Source organism: Heloderma suspectum, chromosome 1 (assembly GCF_057233095.1).
Source record: "Heloderma suspectum isolate Gila_16-S chromosome 1, 16-S_ref, whole genome shotgun sequence".
Classification (NCBI taxonomy): domain Eukaryota; kingdom Metazoa; phylum Chordata; class Lepidosauria; order Squamata; family Helodermatidae; genus Heloderma; species Heloderma suspectum.
Genome location: NC_139458.1, coordinates 200,441,124 through 200,459,905, shown reverse-complemented (window position 1 = coordinate 200,459,905; position 18,782 = coordinate 200,441,124). Strand labels below are relative to the sequence as shown.

Below are 18,782 nucleotides of genomic sequence, written 5' to 3'. Positions count from 1 at the left end.
CAGTGAGCTTCATGGCAGGGGGGGATTTGAATCTGGGTCTCCCCAGTCCTAGTTAAACATTTTAACCCAGGGGTAGGAAGCTATTTTGGGCCGTGGGCACATTTAGCAATTTGAGAAACTGTCCTAGGCACCACCACAAAATGGCTGCCATGGGAGGTGTAGCAAAGGACAAGTAATCTGCCCAAAAAATGGAGTACAAGGCAGAGGTGGGGGCTGTGCCCCACCACATTAAGCAACTTCTTTGAACCCACAGTTTTCATTACTAGGAGAAACCTATTTTACAGCAATCCCAGCTGCTGGTAAGGAAATGTGTTGATTTTTTTTTTAAGTGGGAGGTGTAGGGCACCTTGGCAGGTGCCAAGAAAGGTGTCCAGGGACAAATTTGTGCCCGTGGGCACCATACTACTTACCCCTGTTCAAAACACTACACCACAGTGGCTCTTGTTGGCTTCCCCTTGCTCTGTTGTTCTTCAGTAAATTCAGTTAGTTCCACAAAATAGCTGCTCATAAACATGGCGGTTGGTGCAGAGCTGAAGTATAGTTTGCTGCATTGTACATAATCTTTCTCATGAAAGCTTATTGCAGAATCAAATTTCTTTGTATTTCAGGGTGTTAAATGTCCTGGTAGCGAAGTTTGACCCTTGTTTTGTTTTCTAGCTATCACGGAAGCAGGAAAAAGTGGAGACAGATTACCACAAGATTTCTTCAGAGAAGAATACATCTTGAACAATGCCATTGGTGTGTATACCAATAAGTTTAAGTACAGTACATAGTAGACCTGCTTAAAAAGTGTGTGTGAGAACCTGGATTTTCATACTAGTACATATGGGCTGATAATGTACTGAGGGAGATGAGAGGAGAGCAGGGCCATTCCACCAGCCCTGCTGAAAGGCCTCCCCCATGAAGGCTCCTCCTCCCTCAACTGTCATCACCAGCAGCTGTTCCAGCAGACTGAACTCAGGGAGATGAGAGAGGAAGCAGGGCCATTCCACCAGTGCTGCTGAAAGGCTGAATTCTCCCCCCTCCTTCCTCCCCCGTCTTTTTTCTTGTGTGTCATGTCTTTTTAGATTGTAGGCCTGCAGGCAGAGACTTTCCTTTTTTACTGCTTATATGTAAGCCACTCAAAAGCCTTTTTGGCTGAGGAGTGTGATAAAAATATTCAAAATAAATAAATACCAACTCACCTTATTTAATCCTGGTAGCAGTTTCAAAATTGGTCATAAAGGAGAGAAACTAAAATGCCACACCGTTATGTTTTTACCATAGCTTCAGCTCAGCAGTGAAAAATTCGATTTAGTAATTCAGATACTCATGAAGCATTCCACATCTAGCGTATGCCATATCTAGACATGAAACAACTTCTTTGGGAGAAGTCATTGCTATGTCAGTGTGTGAAGACAACTTAAGGCACAATCCTATGCACATTTAGACAGAAAAATGTCGTACAACTCCTAGCATGCCCTACCCTGCCTTGGCTGGGGCATGCTGGGAGTTGTAAGACTTTTATCTGTCTAAACATGCATAGGATTGTGCCCTTAGTTTATTTAAAGAAGCACTGTCAGAGGAGAGACCAGGTAAAATGTATAAAAGAAGGAGCTTTCTTGTTAGGGCTGGTTCGCACATTGTGTTTTAGGGCATACACTTAGGATGTTTTAAGGGTGCACCTAAAAATGTAAAGTTGTGAATGCTACAAACACCTGTTTGCAAAGAAGTCTATCATACAGCTGTGCTTGTCAGGGAGCTACAATTGGCTGCAGTCCCTGTCAAGGGTGTTCCCGGTGGCAAACCTGGGCTTGCTTCCTTGTGGTGTGTGACATGGTCTTTTGTAGTTGTACAGTATAGCCACATAAGGAGAGAACCAGCTAAATTAGAAGGGGTGACAAATATGATAAGTGATAGTAAATACTGCTTGATTTCACAGTTGGGTTTCCTTTCTTAAATTTTAATTTCACTGGTTTCCACAACATCATGATGCTCTAATGCAGCCTTCCCCAGCCTGGTGCCCTCCAGATGTGTTGGACTGCAACTCTCATCATTCCCAGCCAGCATGGTGAAAGTTGATCTAATATGCTGTGGCACTCTGCATAGAGAGTGTCTTTCACAGAGAGGCTTGCCTGGCACCTAATTTCATGTTCTTTCGGCACCAGGCAAATATCTTTTTATTTACTCAGGCTCTCCAGTATATAATTTAAGCTGGTTTTAATCTGATTGTTCGTGGTACTGCTAGTTACCATGCTACTCTGGTGTTACTGTTCTGCTGTGTTTTACTTGATACCATGCCTGTCATAGGAAGTTCATTAAAATTAAGGGTGGCATAACATTTAAAACATAAATAAATCTTCTGTTCAGAATGGAAAAATAATACAGTTCTGTGGCACCTTAGAGACTGAAATTTATTTTGGGATACACTTCTGTCAGTCTTGAAGGTGCTGTAAGTCTCATAGTTGTCTTTGCAGCACAGTAGCATGACTACACGATCTGGGATTCAGAATAGAATAGCTGTCACTTTGAGCATTTAAGCTCTATCACAAGGATTTCCTTGTTCTTTCCTTACAGAAGTGTGCACTACACTATTTTAAACATGGAAATGTGTTGTATCATTTGTGACAGGTACCTGCCAGATACCATATGTGGCACTTATTGATGGCATTACAATGGGAGGCGTAAGTAGAAATGTTTCTTAGACAAACTAATCAAGCCCATTTTAGAACTGTTAGTGAATCAACTTGTAGCATTTTTGAAGAGAGTGATTTTTATAAGGCTTGTGTGAATAAAATTGATACTTTCAGTACTTGTGAAATGTTCACAGATGTTCTGTCTTCTGGGGGATGTTTTCGATCTGAGAATGTCTACAGTATTCTACACCTCTGGGTTGAAGTGAAAGCACTCTTTGGCTGGGATGAACCTCCACTATACAGATTTAGGGAGTGGAGGAGGTGTTTGGGTAAAGAAGGATGGGAATGCTTGGTGGGAAGAGATTCCAGGAGGTACAGTAGATAAGTGAAGACCCAGAGGCTGAATGGCTAGAGCAGGGGTGGGTAACGCGCAACCTGCAATTCCCCAGTGCCCTTCCAAATAAAAAAGAAAAATCCCCCCCAAAGGCAGATGTAGCTGTTACAGAGTTCCCAAATGGCCAACTTTGGCTTGTTTGCAGGTTAAATTTGTCCTTTTGGCGCTCCATAGCCACTACAGGGTGCCCAAAGAGTTAAATTTAGATTGCAGACTACCAATATTTACCCTTTGTAGTGTAATATTTACCCGCTGTAGTGCTATTAAGTGGCTTGCCATCAAATTTTGGCAGAAAATTGGTTATTTGGGGCTTTTTGTTGAGGGGGTGCTATCCCCCCTCATGGACTTCTTGAAGTTGCCTACCCCTGTGCTAGAGGAGAGGGTACCTAGAGAGGGTAGGTAGGGCAGACAGTGTATTGAAAAACTGAAATCTGAGAGAAAGGTGGGTAGGAAAAGCATAGGGGCAGGGCAGCCGTAGAGCAAGGAAGCTTTGAAAATGAAGGACCATAGGCCTGTGAGCCAGGTGTAAACATGGCGAGTCTCCTATACCTTTTGAGAGATGGATAGAAGGGGAAAAAATCACCACATACAGCCTGTCTAACTGCTGCTTCTGATGAGAGAATCACACCCAGTACAATTCTTGCTTCTATGGAAATATAAGTATAGCTGTCTTTGTGGAGAAAAAGGCCTGTTTTAAGAACTCCGTTGTTTCCTCCTGCTATCCTTTGTGTGTACACACACACAGACACCCCTGTCTTCAGCACATCCCAAGGATCCTACATTCCCACAGTGAGGAAAAGCCATTGTATTGCTTTGCCTGTGTGTCTTAGTCACTTGGTTTATGCTGTGAGAAAGAAAGAGCCAGAGTTGGGGGAACTCAGGTATGTGCCTCCATCCAGCAGTGACTGGGAAGGGTGGGTCAATTTTCTCATGATACTCCAAGCTCTCAAATTGTCCTCAAGGGTAGTGATGGCACCTACCCATTCGCTGGCACAGGGCGAGCCCGGGACTGCCCTGCGGATCAGTGCTGGTCTTGATCCGTTACAGGCCTCTCTGTGTTTGGGCTTAGAAGCCCTTAGAAGGCAGTGTGGCTCAAGAGGCAGTGAGATGAGTAGCTGAATTTCATAGACTGATTGGAAGCAACTGGCCAAATCTAATACAGAGGGAGGAAGGCAAGGCAAAATCTAGACCTGGTTTGTTTTAGCCACAGGCTCACTCTGTGGGCCATGGAAGACTGGCATGGTGGCCAGAGGCACCACGCTTATCTCTCTCCCCCGCCACCCCCGTATGTGGCAGCCGCTCTGTTCTTTTGTGAGGCAGAGGTGTTGCTGTGGCAAGACATTGCTCAGGTCTCTTCTATTTCTGGCTCTTGTAGCATTTCAGGATCAAGTTGTACATCTTTCGTTGGGTTTGGGGAATGTTCCATTGTTAGTACTGGTTGAAAAGCTTTTTTTAGGGCTGGCCTATCCATGCATGTTCATTACCTGATGCTTGGAGCATCACCTGGTGACTTCGTTGTGTGAATACACCATTACGGATCCAAGTGCACTGAGAGCACTTTCATATCCTTCCACACACAAGGCTTTCAAGTGGATTTGCGAGCCATCAAGTGTTAAGTTTTCAAACAATGTATGAACTCATCCTGGTTTTCAGAGACGTTTGTGTGCCCAAGAAATATAAGTTTCATAACTTTTGAACAAGGCAAAATGAGCATGCTTGTACAAGTTATGCTACATATTTGCTTCAGAACTATGAGCCTACACTTCATTGTTTCTGTAACATGAATGTCTTCCCCCAAAGTATGTGTGTTTACGTTCCTTGACCCAAAATTAGGATGGACCTTTACATGTAGTTGTTTGCAGTAGGTGCTGAACAGCTAGTGTTTAAAGGTCTTGTATGTATAAAGTGCATCGTGGAATATCAGGTGACTGAATCTTTTTTCCTTGATTATCAGTTCTGCAGATGTTTCCTTGTTTAAACCATCTGTCTTCAAGTGAGTTGTGCCAGAATGGAACTGAGGCAGAAAGAGGCAAACATCTGTCAAGATAAAATACTGTGAGGTAGGCCAGGGTGGAAAATAGACCGCTTCAAGTGAAGTCAGGCAGGAGCAGCTTTTAGGGACCTTCCAGGCCATAGTTTTAACAATTCACATACATGGAATAAACTGAGGTGGCTTGATATGACCTTTTGCATGGAAACCCAATAAATGTTTGCAAAGTTATTTAGAGTTCTTTTTGCAGCTGGTCTTCCACAGAGTCATTAGCGATGTTGCTTTATGCTACAGTTTTGTAAGCAAAGAACAGGTGGTCTAGGGGAGTGAGTGTGGTTTGGTGATCTTCGAGAACCTTTTCTTCAAAGTATGCCTGTGCTGGCTATTCAGAAATTAAAATGGTTCCATTCAGCTGAATGATGTATGTTCCTAATATTGCAGAGGATTGTATTAAATGTTAATCTCTTTTTCTCTTCCATTAGTTTGTAAATCCACTTGAAAGAGCAGAATGAAGCTTGGCATAAATAGCAGAGGAACCTTATCAGGCATGCAAAGCAGCATAAATATGTTAACAGTATGCATAGTATTTTTAGTGCTATGCAGTAAAAGCTGTCTTAAAGAGGAGCACCTAAGGAACACTGCTGACTGAATAAAAGTGTAATGCGGTTGTGGTTTCTACATTTGTGGCTAGCTACCAGTGGAAAGAATGTGTGGTCTTAAAAGCCAGCAACTGCACTTGCCTGTCTTGAGGACAATTAAGGAGGTGTATCATTCCATTGTAAAATGTACCAAGGCATTTCAGAGACTGGCTATTTTGATATATAGCATGGGCAGCCATTTTGCAGTGACTTCTCAAAATGCCTTCTTCAGGATTTTTCGAGAGAGCTTGTGAAACATATTTTTATACACAAATCCCCCCCCCCTCTAGAGAGGGAGGCGTTTCTTGGGAGTAAGTCTCACTGGCGTCAATGAGACTGGTTTCAAGTGAATATGCTTAAGGTTTCCAGAGAGGTAGCTGTGTTAGTGTGCAGCACTAAAGAACAACAAAGATTCCCATAGCCACCTTGGCAAGCAGCTATTATGGGCTCAAGTCCCTTTCATCACATGCATGCAATATTATCTTCAGTTGGGAGGTGTCTATAAACATGGGAGTGGAAGCGGAGGGAAACTGTAACCAGGTTCAATAGTAATTGAATGCAAAAAGCACAGTCCGTGGCAATTCAGTGAAAACTGAAATCTATGCAAAAGAAGCACAGTGTAACAGTTCACTACCACAGTAATAAAGTACTCATCTCCTGGCTAAAATCATTCCGATACATCATCTGTGTGGTTTTCTGCACAGGATGCCTTTGTTGAATATCCGTCTTCTACCTGTTCTTGTATCAGATACTTCAAAGTGTGCAAGACCAGCTTAAAGACCAGGACATAATGATGTGGTTTTGACTGGAAAGTTGTGTTTGTGTAGAAAGCAATAGTGTAGGTGGGTGAAGAGGTAAGGCTGTGCGTGTGTGCATGTGCATTTCCATGTTCATTGAAGTCCAAATGTATATCCTGCTTTATAGCCCCAGGAATCTCTCAAAGCATAAAAATATAAGAGCTGTGCTGGATCAGACCAAAGGCCTATCTAGACTTACAGTAGTCAGCCAGATGCCTTTGTTATTGCAGCCCACAAGTAGGACATGGGTGCAATAACACCCTCCTGATTGTGTTCCCCAGCAACCAGTATTGAGAAGCACACTGCCTCCAATACTGGACCTAATATATAGTCGTCATGACTAGTAGCCACTGCTAGCATTTGTTGTTTATTCGTTCATTCGCTTCTGACTCTTCGTGACTTCATGGAGCAGCTCACGCTAGAGCTTCCTGTCGGCCGTCGCCACCCCCAGCTCCCCCAAGGTTGAGTCTGTCACCTCCAGAATATCATCCATCCATCTTGCCCTTGGTCGGCCCCTCTTCCTTTTGCCTTCCACTTGCCCTAGCATCAGCATCTTCTCCAGGGTATCCTGTCTTCTCATGATGTGGCCAAAGTACTTCAGTTTTGCCTTTAATATTCCCTCAAGTGAGCAGTCTGGCTTTATTCCTGGAGTATGGACTGGTTTGATCTTCTTGCAGTCCAAGGCACTCTCAGAATTTTCCTCCAGCACCACAGTTCAAAAGCATCTATCTTCCTTCGCTCAGCCTTCCTTATGGTCCAGCTGTCACAGCCATAGGTTACTACGGGGAATACCATTGCTTTAACTATGCGGACCTTTGTTGTCAGTGTGATGTCTCTGCTCTTCACCATTTTATCAAGATTTGTCATTGCTGTCCTCCCAAGAAGTAACTGTCTTCTGATTTCCTGGCTGCAGTCAGCGTCTGCAGTAATCTTTGCGCTTAGAAATACGAAGTCTGTCACTGCCTCCACGTTTTCTCCCTCTATTTGCCAGTTATCAATCAAGCTGTTTGCCATAATCTTGGTTTTTTTGAGGTTTAACTGCAATCCAGCTTTTTCCATTTCTTCTTTCATCTTCGTCATAAGGTTCCTCAGCTCCTCCTCGCTTTCAGCCATCAAAGTGGTATCTTCTGCATATCTGAGATTGTTAATGTTTCTTCCAGCGATTTTAACTCCAGCCCTGGCTTCATCAAGCCCAGCACGTCGCATGATGTGTTCTGCGTACAGGTTGAATAGGTAGGGTGAGAGTATATAACCCTGCCGTACTCCTTTCCCAATCTTAAACCAGTCCGTTGTTCCGTGGTCTGTTCTTACCGTTGCTACTTGGTCGTTATACAGATTCCTCAGGAGGCAGACAAGATTATTTGGTATTCCTATACCACTGAGAACTTGCCACAATTTGTTATGATCCACACAGTCAAAGGCTTTAGAATAGTCAATAAAACAGAAATAGATGTTTTTCTGAAACTCCCTGGCTTTCTCCATTATCCAGCAGATATTGGCAATTTGGTCTCTAGTTCCTCTGCCTTTTCTAAACCCAGCTTGTACATCTGGCAATTCTCGTTCCATGAATTGCTGGAGTCTACCTTGTAAGATCTTGAGCATTACCTTACTGGAATGTGAAATAAGTGCCACTGTTCGATAGTTTGAACATTCTTTGGTGCTTCCCTTTTTTGGTATGGGGATATAGGTTGATCTTTTCCAATCTGTTGGCCATTCTTGCGTTTTCCAAATTTGCTGGCATATGGCATGCATCACCTTGACAGCATCATCTTGCAAGATTTTAAACAGTTCAGCTGGGATACCGTCATCTCCTGCCGCCTTGTTATTAGCAATGCTTCTTAAGGCCCATTCAACCTCACTCTTCAGGATGTCTGGCTCTAGCTCACTGACCACACCGTCAAATCTAACCCCGATATTATTATCCTTCCTTTACAGATCTTCCATATATTCTTGCCACCTTTTCTTGATCTCTTCTGCTTCTGTTAGGTCATTGCCATCTTTGTTTTTGATCATACCCATTTTTGCCTGGAATTTACCTCCGATGTTTCTAATTTTCTGGAAGAGGTCTCTTGTCCTTCCTATTCTATTATCTTCTTCCACTTCCGCGCATTGCTTGTTTAAAAATAATTCCTTATCTCTTCTGGCTAACCTCTGGAATTTTGCATTTAATTGGGCTTATCTCCCCCTATCACTGTTGCCTTTTGCTTTCCTTCTTTCTTGGGCTACTTCCATTGTCTCAGCAGACAGCCATCTTGCCTTCTTGGTTTTCTTTTTCTTTGGGACGTTTTTTGTTGCCGCCTCCTGAACGATGTTGTGAACTTCTGTCCATAGTTCTTCCGGGACCCTATCTACTAAATCTAGTCCCTTAAATCTATTCTTCACCTCCACTGCATATTCATGAGGAATATTCGTGAGCTGATATCGAACTGATCTGTGGGCCTTCCTTATTCTCTTTAGTCTGATTCTAAATTGTGCAATAAGAAGTTCGTGATCTGAACGACAGTCAGCTCCAGGTCTTGTTTTTACCGACTGCATAGATGTCCGCCACCTTTGGCTACAAAGGATGTAGTCCATCTGATTTCGGTGTCGACCATCTGGTGAAGTCCATGTATAAAGTCATCTCTTAAGTTGTTGGAAGAGAGTGTTTGTTACGCACAGTGAGTTTTTTTGGCAAAATTCTATCAGCCTATGTCCCGCTTCATTTTGTTCTCCCAGACCATGCTTGTAATTCCAGGTGTCGTTTGACTACCCACCTTAGCATTCCAGTCTCCTGTGATGAAAATAACATCTTTTTTTGGCATACTATCCAGTAGGTGCTGCAGATCCTCATAGAACTGATCTACTTCTGCTTCTTCAGCATCTGTGGTTGGGGCGTATATTTGGATCACTGTGATGTTAAATGGCTTACCCTGAATTCGAATTGAGATCATTCTATCATTTTTTGGATTGTATCCAAGCACTGCTTTAGCCACTTTATTATTAATTTTGAAGGCTACTCCATTTCTTCTGTGGTCCTCTTGTCCACAGTAGTAGATCTGGTGGTCATCTGATGTGAAATGGCCCATTCCAGTCCATTTCAGTTCACTGACACCCAAAATGTCTATATTTAATCTTGACATCTCCCCAATAACCACATCCAATTTGCCGTGGCTCATAGATCTTACATTCCAGGTTCCTATGGTGTGTTGATCTTTAGAACATCGGATTCGTCGTTCACCACCAGCACCGTTGGCCACTAGCCGTCCTTTCAGCTTTGAGCTAGCTGCGTCATCACATCTGGGGCTAGTTGAACTTATCCTCTGTTCCTCCCAAGTAGCATTTTGACCACCTTCTGACCTGGGAGCCCCATCGTCTGATGGTATACCGACATATCTCTGGTTGTACTGATCCATTTAGTTTTCATGGCAAGAATACTGGGGTGGGTTGGCATTTCCTTCCCCAGGGATCGTATTTAGTCTGGCCTCTCTGCCATGACCTTCCCGTCTTGGGTGTCCCTTCACGGTTTAGCTCATGGCATCATTGAGGTGCTCAAGTTCCAGCACAACGACAAGGTAACTATCTCCTTTGCTGGAGGTTGCTAGCGTTATTCATTCATTTTATAAGCAGCTTACAAAAACTCTTCCAATAAAATTGCATTTAAAAATCAGTTTGAGGGACAAAAACGATGTGGCTTCTGTGCGGGCCAGGATCATGTAGGTGGAGTTTCCTGCCCTTCTCTTGTTTTCCCCCCGGTTGATACCCTTTGGCATAGCTGTTTGGCCTCCACTCCCACTAAGGAGCCCCAGGGGAAGGGAATGAGGCTGAGCTGCTGGAATTAGTACAGCCCTTGAAGGAGACCAGGCTAGGAGCTGGTAGTTGCTGGGTGATAGATCCATGCTCCTTCTGCTGATAGGAGAAAAAGGCGAGAGTATAACCAGTACTTTTTCAAGCCAGATTCCATGGTGGTGGGCTAAGCGGTAGCCATGGTTTGATTGTGTAGTGATCTGAGATGAGGATTTGAAAGCCAAACCCTCTAGGTTTAAGCAACTTCATAAAAAATAAGTAACTTCCCCTCAATATATGATGAGTTTAGAATCCCATATCACTCCCCATACAATATGCTGACACTGTAATTCTCGATAGAGTCCTGCTCAGTTCTGTGATGTTGTCTGGGTTCCATGGTGATATCATGCTCCCTCTGTGACGCTGCAGCAAGCTTCTGGTTTCTTTGCTGTACACAACCATTCTCCTTCAGAGCTCAGGTTTCCTTTTGGCCAGTATTGTCTACACCGGGGGTGGGCAACTTGTGGCCCTCCAGATGTTTTGGCCTACAACTCCCATAAGCCCTAGCCAGCATAGCCAATGGTAAGGCATAATAGGAGTTGTAAGCCAAATCATCTGGAGAGCCAGAAATTGCCCACCCCTGCTACAATGACTGCCAGTGGCTCTCCGGGATTTGAGACCAGTGACTTCTTTGACTCTACCTGGAGATGCCTGGAAAACCTGGGCAGCAGGATTGAACCTGAGAACTTCTGCATTTAAAGCATGTGCTCTACCACTGGGCTCTGGCCCCTTAAAGAGCACATGCTTTTGCATGCAAAAGGTCCCCGGTACACTCCCTGACATCCCAGATTCAATCCCTGACAGGTAGGGCTGGGAAAGAGTTTTGTTTGAAACCTTGGGGAACTGCTTCCGGACAATGTAGATAACACTGAGCAAGATGGGTTAGTGGTCCCTCTCTGTATAGGTGCTTTTCTATCCCTTTTAATTTCATTTCTGTCCTACACCTTCCTCGAACGTGTTGTTTTTCCAAATGTCTTATCAGCTGAGGCAGGGCCAGCATCAAGGGTGGGTCTGGAGTTACTCTTCCCCTTCACCATTGCAACCTGCCTCTCGCCCTGGCCCAGACAATGGTGGTGAAGAGGAGGAGGAGCAGTAGATGCCCCTGCCTACTTGCTCACGGCTCTCTGCTTGTCAAGCTGGTAAGTGGGAGCAATGATGAGAAAGAAGATGAGCAATTGCAGCTGGTGACAATGGCAGTGAGAAGGGAGGGGAGGGGGCCCATTGAGAGTGTCATGCCCAGAGTTCCTCAAAAACCTGGAGCTGGCAGTGAGTTGAGGCACACTTCCCCCCGCTTAATTAAAATTGGAGGTACACTTCATTTGAACACTCCCAAAGACTTCTACGACTTGAAAGTGTCAGAATTACTCACCTCCTGTTGTGGCCCAGCTCCAGTGTTGCAGTGGGCCTTATAGTTTATAGCCAGAATCTGATCAGAAGTGGTCCAGAAGGGTTTGGGCCTGTTCAGCCTGTGGATTGTCAGAATCAGCATGAGCGTCTCTCTGTCATTGTTCTCTGAGGAAAGCAGGCGGGAGTTAATTTACTCCCATTCAGCTACTAGCTTTTGCCTTGACAGGGAAGGAAGTGGGTGGGGGTGGGGGGTTGAAGGTGTCACACAGGTTGAACTGTCAGTCCTGAAGGACAGAATGGAGGTGCCCTGTTTGGACAGGGGCCTCGTTAATGGACTAAAATCCCTTGTTCGTTGTTCAGGAGGAGGGCTATTGCAGCCACACCTTTGCTTTTAAGCAGATGCCCAGATTGGAAGCTGTTGCTAGGAACATTCTCCTCTTTACTGCCCCAAATCCTCTCTGTTTGGACTTACTGCTGTCTGAGCCTCTTGAGGCACTCTTCACTGAACTCCTCATCCAATTTGGACCCTTGTCTTTTTGAACTTTGTGTTAAGAACCTGCCATGAAAAGTACTGCTATACTTTTCATAGACCTTGAATTCTTGTTTGCTATGGATTTGGACCCATGTAGCCTGGAGATACTGAAGTGGAAGCTGTGGTCGTTGAAATCTCTGGACGTGTAGGGTTATTCTGGACTTACTCTTATATGTATCTTTTGACTCGTGGATTTGATAGGCCTTGACCCATGCAGCACCAGAGGTTCCAATGAGGATTTCAAGGTTGGACTAAATCTCTGCTTGTGTGGATTTGTTTAGGTCATTTTCTAGAACCCTTGTCTTGGATTGCCTGGGATGGATTACTTCAGGAATCTTTCAAGCCCTTTGCCCTGTATTCCGAGCCGTAGTGATTGCAATGGGGAAACCAAGTTGTAGGGACCTCTGACACGGTTATAGTTATTAGCTTTGGATTGTTTTGGAATTACTTATGGAGCCTATAGCTAACTGTCACCAGTTATATGATTTCTGAAGGGTGTAACCATTAAGCTTTCACTGTGGGATTTGCCACAATAAAAGACTCCTACTCGTTTGAGGTGACCTGTGTCAGAATGCCAGAGTGTGTGCTTGAAAGATTGGGCCCATGACACCTCCTGTGTCTCCTGACTAGAAAGGTAAAGCTCAGAGCAGAGACTCATTCAGAGAAGTCATATCCTATGCAACTTTGCATAGGATTCGAATTACGTGATCTGTCCTATTGCAGACTCGGCTAAATTACCTGCCTCTGAGGAGGCTGAGTGAAAAGAGTGAAGGCTAAAAGAGATGTAGAGAAAGCCTCCTCTATTAGTGGGTATTTTGGGCTCATGGGAGCCTTTAATTATTGGCACGCTAGCAGTTCTCTCCCATGGCACAGTTAGTGTGCCCTAGCACACAGTTTGGGAGTTACTGTTCTAATGGCTATGCAGCTAAATGGAAGAAAGTCACTTCTGTAGGAAAAGTAATAGCGGACAAGGACATTTCAGTACAGTTCATATTGGGATACATCAGCTTGAATTAAAGTAGTTATGAATCCCTTTATCTCAGTCAAATCCCTTGAATATGGACATAAGAATTCATTTTAGACCACTGTGGCCATCCAGCTCAGAACTGTTGATGCTGACTGGCAGCAGTTCTTCAAGGTCTCTGACAGATGTCTTTCCCATCACCTGCTACCTGACAGTTTACCTGCAGGGTCGGTTCCAGAAAGCAGCATATTTGGTGGTGGTGGTAGGGTTATTGAACCCCATGGTATTTGTGTTATGGGTCCCTTAAGGTTCCATCTTATACCCCATGGTCTTTAATATCTATATCATGGTGGGCAGCGTGTGGCCCCCCTGGCTGCTTTTGCGGCCCCCTGCTGCCTCTGCATTTGCGGCTGCAGCAAATGATTTTGCAAGGAAATGAGGTGCACAAGGAGCATGTGCCTTGTTTGCAAGCAGAATTGTGCTCCTGGAAGTCTCCAGGAGGCAAATTTGGCAGTGGTTTTGGTGCAGCCCCCATTGGGTTCTGGGGGTGGGGCAATTCAGACTCCCAGTGCCCAGAAATTGCCCATTCCTGATCTCTGTGAAGCTGCTGGGTGAGGTCATCCTGGGCGTGAGGGTGCCATCAGTATGCTGATAACGCCCCATGCTTTCTCCTTGGCATCTCTGTGTCGGGTGAGACTGTGAAGGCGCTGAACAATGGGCTGGATGATGACCAATAAACTGATCCTGAATCTTGGCAAGACAAAGGAACTGTGGCTAGGTGGCTCTTGGGTCTGGGGGATTGGTGCGTAATCTGTTTTGGATGGGGTGGCACCCCACTCCAAGGTTGGAAAGTTGGAAGTACTCTTGGTCCCTGGAGGCCCTGGTGGCACAGAGTGCCTTCCATCCACTTTGCTTGGTTTGCCAGCTGTGGCTGTTTCTGTGCAGGGGTGGTCTAGCCATGGTCATCTGTGCTCTAGTAACCTCCTGGTTGGATTACTACAGTGGGTTATATGTGAGGCTGCCCTTGAAGATGACACAGAAGCTTCAACTGTTGCAGGATTTGTCTACCAGACTTTTGATTGATATGGCCAGGTGTATACGTATTACGCCAGTCTTAAAAGAACTGCATTGGCTACCTGTTTACTTACAGGCCCAATTCAAGGTGCTTATCCTTACCTTTGAAGCCCTAAACAGGTTGGTACCCAGATACCTGAGGGAATGCCTCTGCTCAGTATCAGCCTGCCCATGCATTAAGATCTTCTGCCGAGGTCCTGCTCCAGGTACCTCCTTTACCGGAAGTCTGCTACTTAACAAGAAAGGAGAGGGCCGCCTCAGCAGTGCTGCCTTAGTGGTGGAATGTCCTCCCAAGAGATTCCCACCTGTGCCCACATTGCAGGTGGCATGCAAAAATGTTTTTTTGCATGCCACCAAGGCATTAAACACTCTTGTGAATTTGAGTTTTTAAGGATTTTATCTGTGTCTTGTTGTTTTTATTATCAGTATTATTGGCTGTACACCATCCTGAACAGGATGATAACAGGATGAAGGCTTGTAAATAAATGTCTTAATTTTATTTATTCATTTATTTATTAAATTTATTAATCGCCCATCTGGCCGGTCACCCAGCCACTCTGGGCGATGTACAACAATAAAAACAGTTTATACCATAAAATTCAACATTTTAAACATCACATTTCTAAAAATTACCCTAGCCCACCCCAAATGCCTGCCTGAACAACCATGTTTTTAATGCATGGCAGAAGCTCATTAAAGAGGGGCATGGCGGAGTTCCCTAGGGAGGGAGTTCCACAGAGTGGGGGCCACCACAGAGAAGGCCCTCTCCGTCATCCTCACCAGCCTAGCTGTCCTGGCTGATGGGACAGAGAGAAGGCCATCCGAGGCTGATGTTGTTGAGCAGCCTATCTGGTGTTGCTGGAGGCGCTCCTTGAGATAGGCTGGGCCAGAACCATATAGGGTTTTAAAGGTCAAAACCAACACCTTGAATATGGCCTGGAAAACAACTGGTAGCTAGTGCAGCTCCTTCAGCACTGGAGTGATGTGATCTCGCCGGCGGCTGCTTTTAATCAGGCGAGCCGCTGCGTTCTGTAACAGCTGCAGCTTCCAAACCGTCTTCAAGGGTAATCCCACGTAGATCGCATTACAGTAGTCTAAACGAGAGGAGACCAGTGCATGTACTACCGATGGGAGCAGATGGTCGGGAAGGTAGGGGTGCAGCCGCCGTATCAGATGGAGTTGGTACAGCGCTGTCCGGCTCACAGCTGACACCTGAGCCTCCATGGACAGCTGAGAGTCTAAGATGACTCCCAAGCTGCAGACCTGGTCTTTCAAGGGTAACCGTACCCCATTCAATACCAGGTCAACATCCCCCAACCTCCTCTTGTCTCCCACCAAAAGTACCTTGGTCTTGTCAGGGTTCAGCTTCAGCTTGTTCCTCCCCATTCATCCACTCACCGTCTCCAGACATTTGGACAGGGATTCTACGGCCAACCTTGGTGAAGATTTGAACGAGAGGTAGAGCTGCGTGTCATCCACATACTGATGACACCGCACCCCAAACCTCCTGATGATAGCCCCCAGCAGCTTCACATAGATGTTAAATAGCATCGGAGAGAGGATGGAACCTTGTGGCACCCCACAAGTGAGCGGCCATGGGTCCGAAACCTTCTCTCCCAGTGCTACCCTCTGGTACCTGCCAGAGAGGAAGGACCAGATACATTAATGTGTATTTATATTAAATAAATACACTGAAGGTGTCTGGGATTGCATGCAAAATGTCCCAGATTCAAAGTATGTCCTTTACCACTGAGCTCCAGCCCTTGCCATAGCTACATATCATTGTATCATCAGTGTAGTGGATCAAAATAGCAGGTTCTGGGCACTGTAGATTTTGTAGGTCTATATTTGAGACACAGTTGTGGGCCATTAGTTGCCAGTGTGGTTGAGCTTATACCTCGTGTTTAAAATTCCAGCTTTAGTCATGACCTTTTTCTCTCTTTCCCTTTTCCTCCCCTCTCCCCCGCAGTTGTCATGGGCAATTTCCTCAGCTCTCTTTTCCATATCTTTAAAATGTGAAAAAATAGATTGTGATAATAGAATAATAGAAAAATGGTTGTGATGGTTCTGAAGAGCAGCTTTAAAGCACTTTGCACGCAGAAAGTGCTTGATAAATATTACAGTAAAGCCAGCTATGAATGCATTCAGAGCTGGGTGACATCCAGTTAGCAAAGTTCTGCTTGGTGTACTTGTTCTAAGTGAATTCATTTCACACTTGCCTACATCTACAGCTATGAGGTAAATGTAGTAAGCAATTGTTATAATAATGGCACGGAGGCAAATGTAATTTAGCATCTTTTGATGAGCACTTAGCTTGAATGTTCCTGCTGGTATCATTGATCAGCAGTGAAAAGTTGTAATGCTAACAATTCAATTATCACCTCTACCGACACAAATTACACATTTTCACAGTCATTAGCCATGACTTCTGGCTCTCTGTAGACTTGGCGAAACACTCAGCCTATGTGCAGTGGATATTCTAATACTGTGGTTGGCAAAGGTGAGAATTTAGGGGTCAATATGGAGCATACATTTTAGCCCTCTGGAATTCTCCTGCAGTTCTCAAAAGAGGTTGATAGTTATTGTACTATATCCTGTGGAAATCTGACATCTTTAATAACACTGGAACATGTTCCAGATTCTATTGCCCTGTTAGTGGAAGTATGGTCATAGGAGGCTCAGTATATGGTCATATACCGAGTTAGACCATTGATCCATTTAGCTCAGTATTGTCTGCATTGGCTGGCAGTGGCTCTCTAGGTTTTCAGTTGGGAGACTTCCCCAGCCCTACCTGGAGAAGCTGGGGATTGAACCTGGGACCTTCTGCATGCAAAGCATGTGCTCTACCACCGAGCTATGGCCCTTCCATTGATATCAACTTGTGTTTTTAATTAAGTGTGCTTAGGATGGCATCCCTAGTAAGACAGTCTGATGGCATTTTAAATTGTGTCCATGGGGTTGGCGATTATGCATTTCAATTTTGCATATAAAGCTTGAAGAGCGAGAGGGATTAGTCCAACATTGGTGGGATATGGTACTTAAAATGGGTTGAAAAGGAACTTCTCCCAAACTTGCTACTCGGCTATATAATTGTTCAGTTTATCATCCCTTTCATGCAGGGGTGGGAAACTTGTGACCCTCCAGTTGTTTGGCCTGCAACTCCCATCAACTCTAGTCAGCATAGTCAATGGTGAAGGGTCATAGGAGTTGTAGGCCAAAACATCTGGAGGGCCACAGGTTGCCCATCCCTGCTTTAATAGATGCCATGTATGGCCCTGGTTTGCTGTCTAATTACATTTTAAAATATCCAATAGGTGGGGTTGTAGAGCTTCTTTTGTATATACTTGGACTTTGGAGGAATGGATTTGGAAGCAGGGTTCTTTCAGTGGCATGCAGTTACTCATTTGAATACCATTAGGCTTGTGTAATGACTTCAGAACAATTTGCTCAGTTCATGAAGAGGAAGAAGAACAAGAAGAAGTTCACAGTACATTTTAACCTAGAAATAAATAGTGCAAATTATGGTGACCTGTTCTAGAGTTAAAGTACACACAGGATGTAATGGTGTTGGCACTGAAAGCAGGATGTTTTTGGACTGAGAAACTGTAATGCAGACATGTCTGGAACACGTTTGATCTACACATTGAAACTGAATAGAAGTGATTAGCCAAAGCTTTTTCCCTTTTGCAAAACCATTCTGCCTCTAATCCAATCTTACAATGGCTTGTTGTAATAGAAAATTGTTGGCATTAGCCATCTGGGTTCCTCACCCCACCCCATTTAGCTCCGAGAAAACTGTATAGGAATACTGTCAGAAAGTGGCTCTTAATCTAGAGCTGAGTTGCTGACTTGGCTTTAATGGCGTGTGTTTTACAATACAAGGTGTGTTTTAAAGCAGCTTTAGAGAAGGCTTTATTTGACTTGTAGTAGTAGAGCAAGCTGCCACAATTAAGCTGCATTTATATAATTTACAAAGATTAGAATACATGCCCATTTTAATAAAAACTCGAAATAGAAAATTTTAAAATACATTTTTTTGCTGATTAGATATATCCAATGTTATGCTCTTTTAGGGGGCAGGGGGAAGTAACACATGGAGTTCATGCATGTTACAAATGTCTTGGTCCCTCAAAAGTTGGCAAGAAAGCAAGTCTCAAGTTGACATTGTCAGCACCCCTGTTAGTATTTCATTATGCTTAACAGAGTGGAGTTCTGTTTGTAGCCCAGATATACTAGGCTAAATGGAAGATGCAAATTAGCATTTTCAGAAATGGAAAAGTTTCAGCTGAACTTGACTTAATAGAGCAGGAACTTCTTTTATTTGTGGAGCAGTGGGTGTTACTTCTGCAGGTTATGGCGTATCATAAAAATAGCAAACATTTCACTAGCCATCCAGCTGTGGGTGAGTCAGTGGTGGTAAGGCCTTCCCTACATGACTGCAAAGCATGCCCAATCTCATTTTGCCTTAGCGTGAAAGTCCATGCCTCTGTTCTGGAACACAGCAGAACCTTATGCACATACAATGAAGAAGTCAATAGCCTTGCTTGGATGAAAGGGGTGAACGTAGTGGGGAGACAGCAGGATGGCTGCTTCCCTTTTAAAAAATCTT

General features: G+C 44.4%; 1 protein-coding gene across 3 annotated transcripts in view; it reads left to right on the top strand.

Annotated features, from left to right (window-relative positions):
* The window catches only part of HIBCH (3-hydroxyisobutyryl-CoA hydrolase), an 85,681-nt gene that overhangs the window by 18,855 nt on the left and 48,044 nt on the right, over positions 1–18,782 (top strand). For all 3 annotated transcript variants that reach the window (XM_084816049.1, XM_084816068.1, XM_084816060.1), the window contains exons 5-6: positions 658–738; positions 2,611–2,663. In XM_084816049.1, coding sequence (XP_084672175.1) covers positions 658–738; positions 2,611–2,663 — 134 coding nt within the window. The remainder of the gene's footprint in view (positions 1–657; positions 739–2,610; positions 2,664–18,782) is intronic.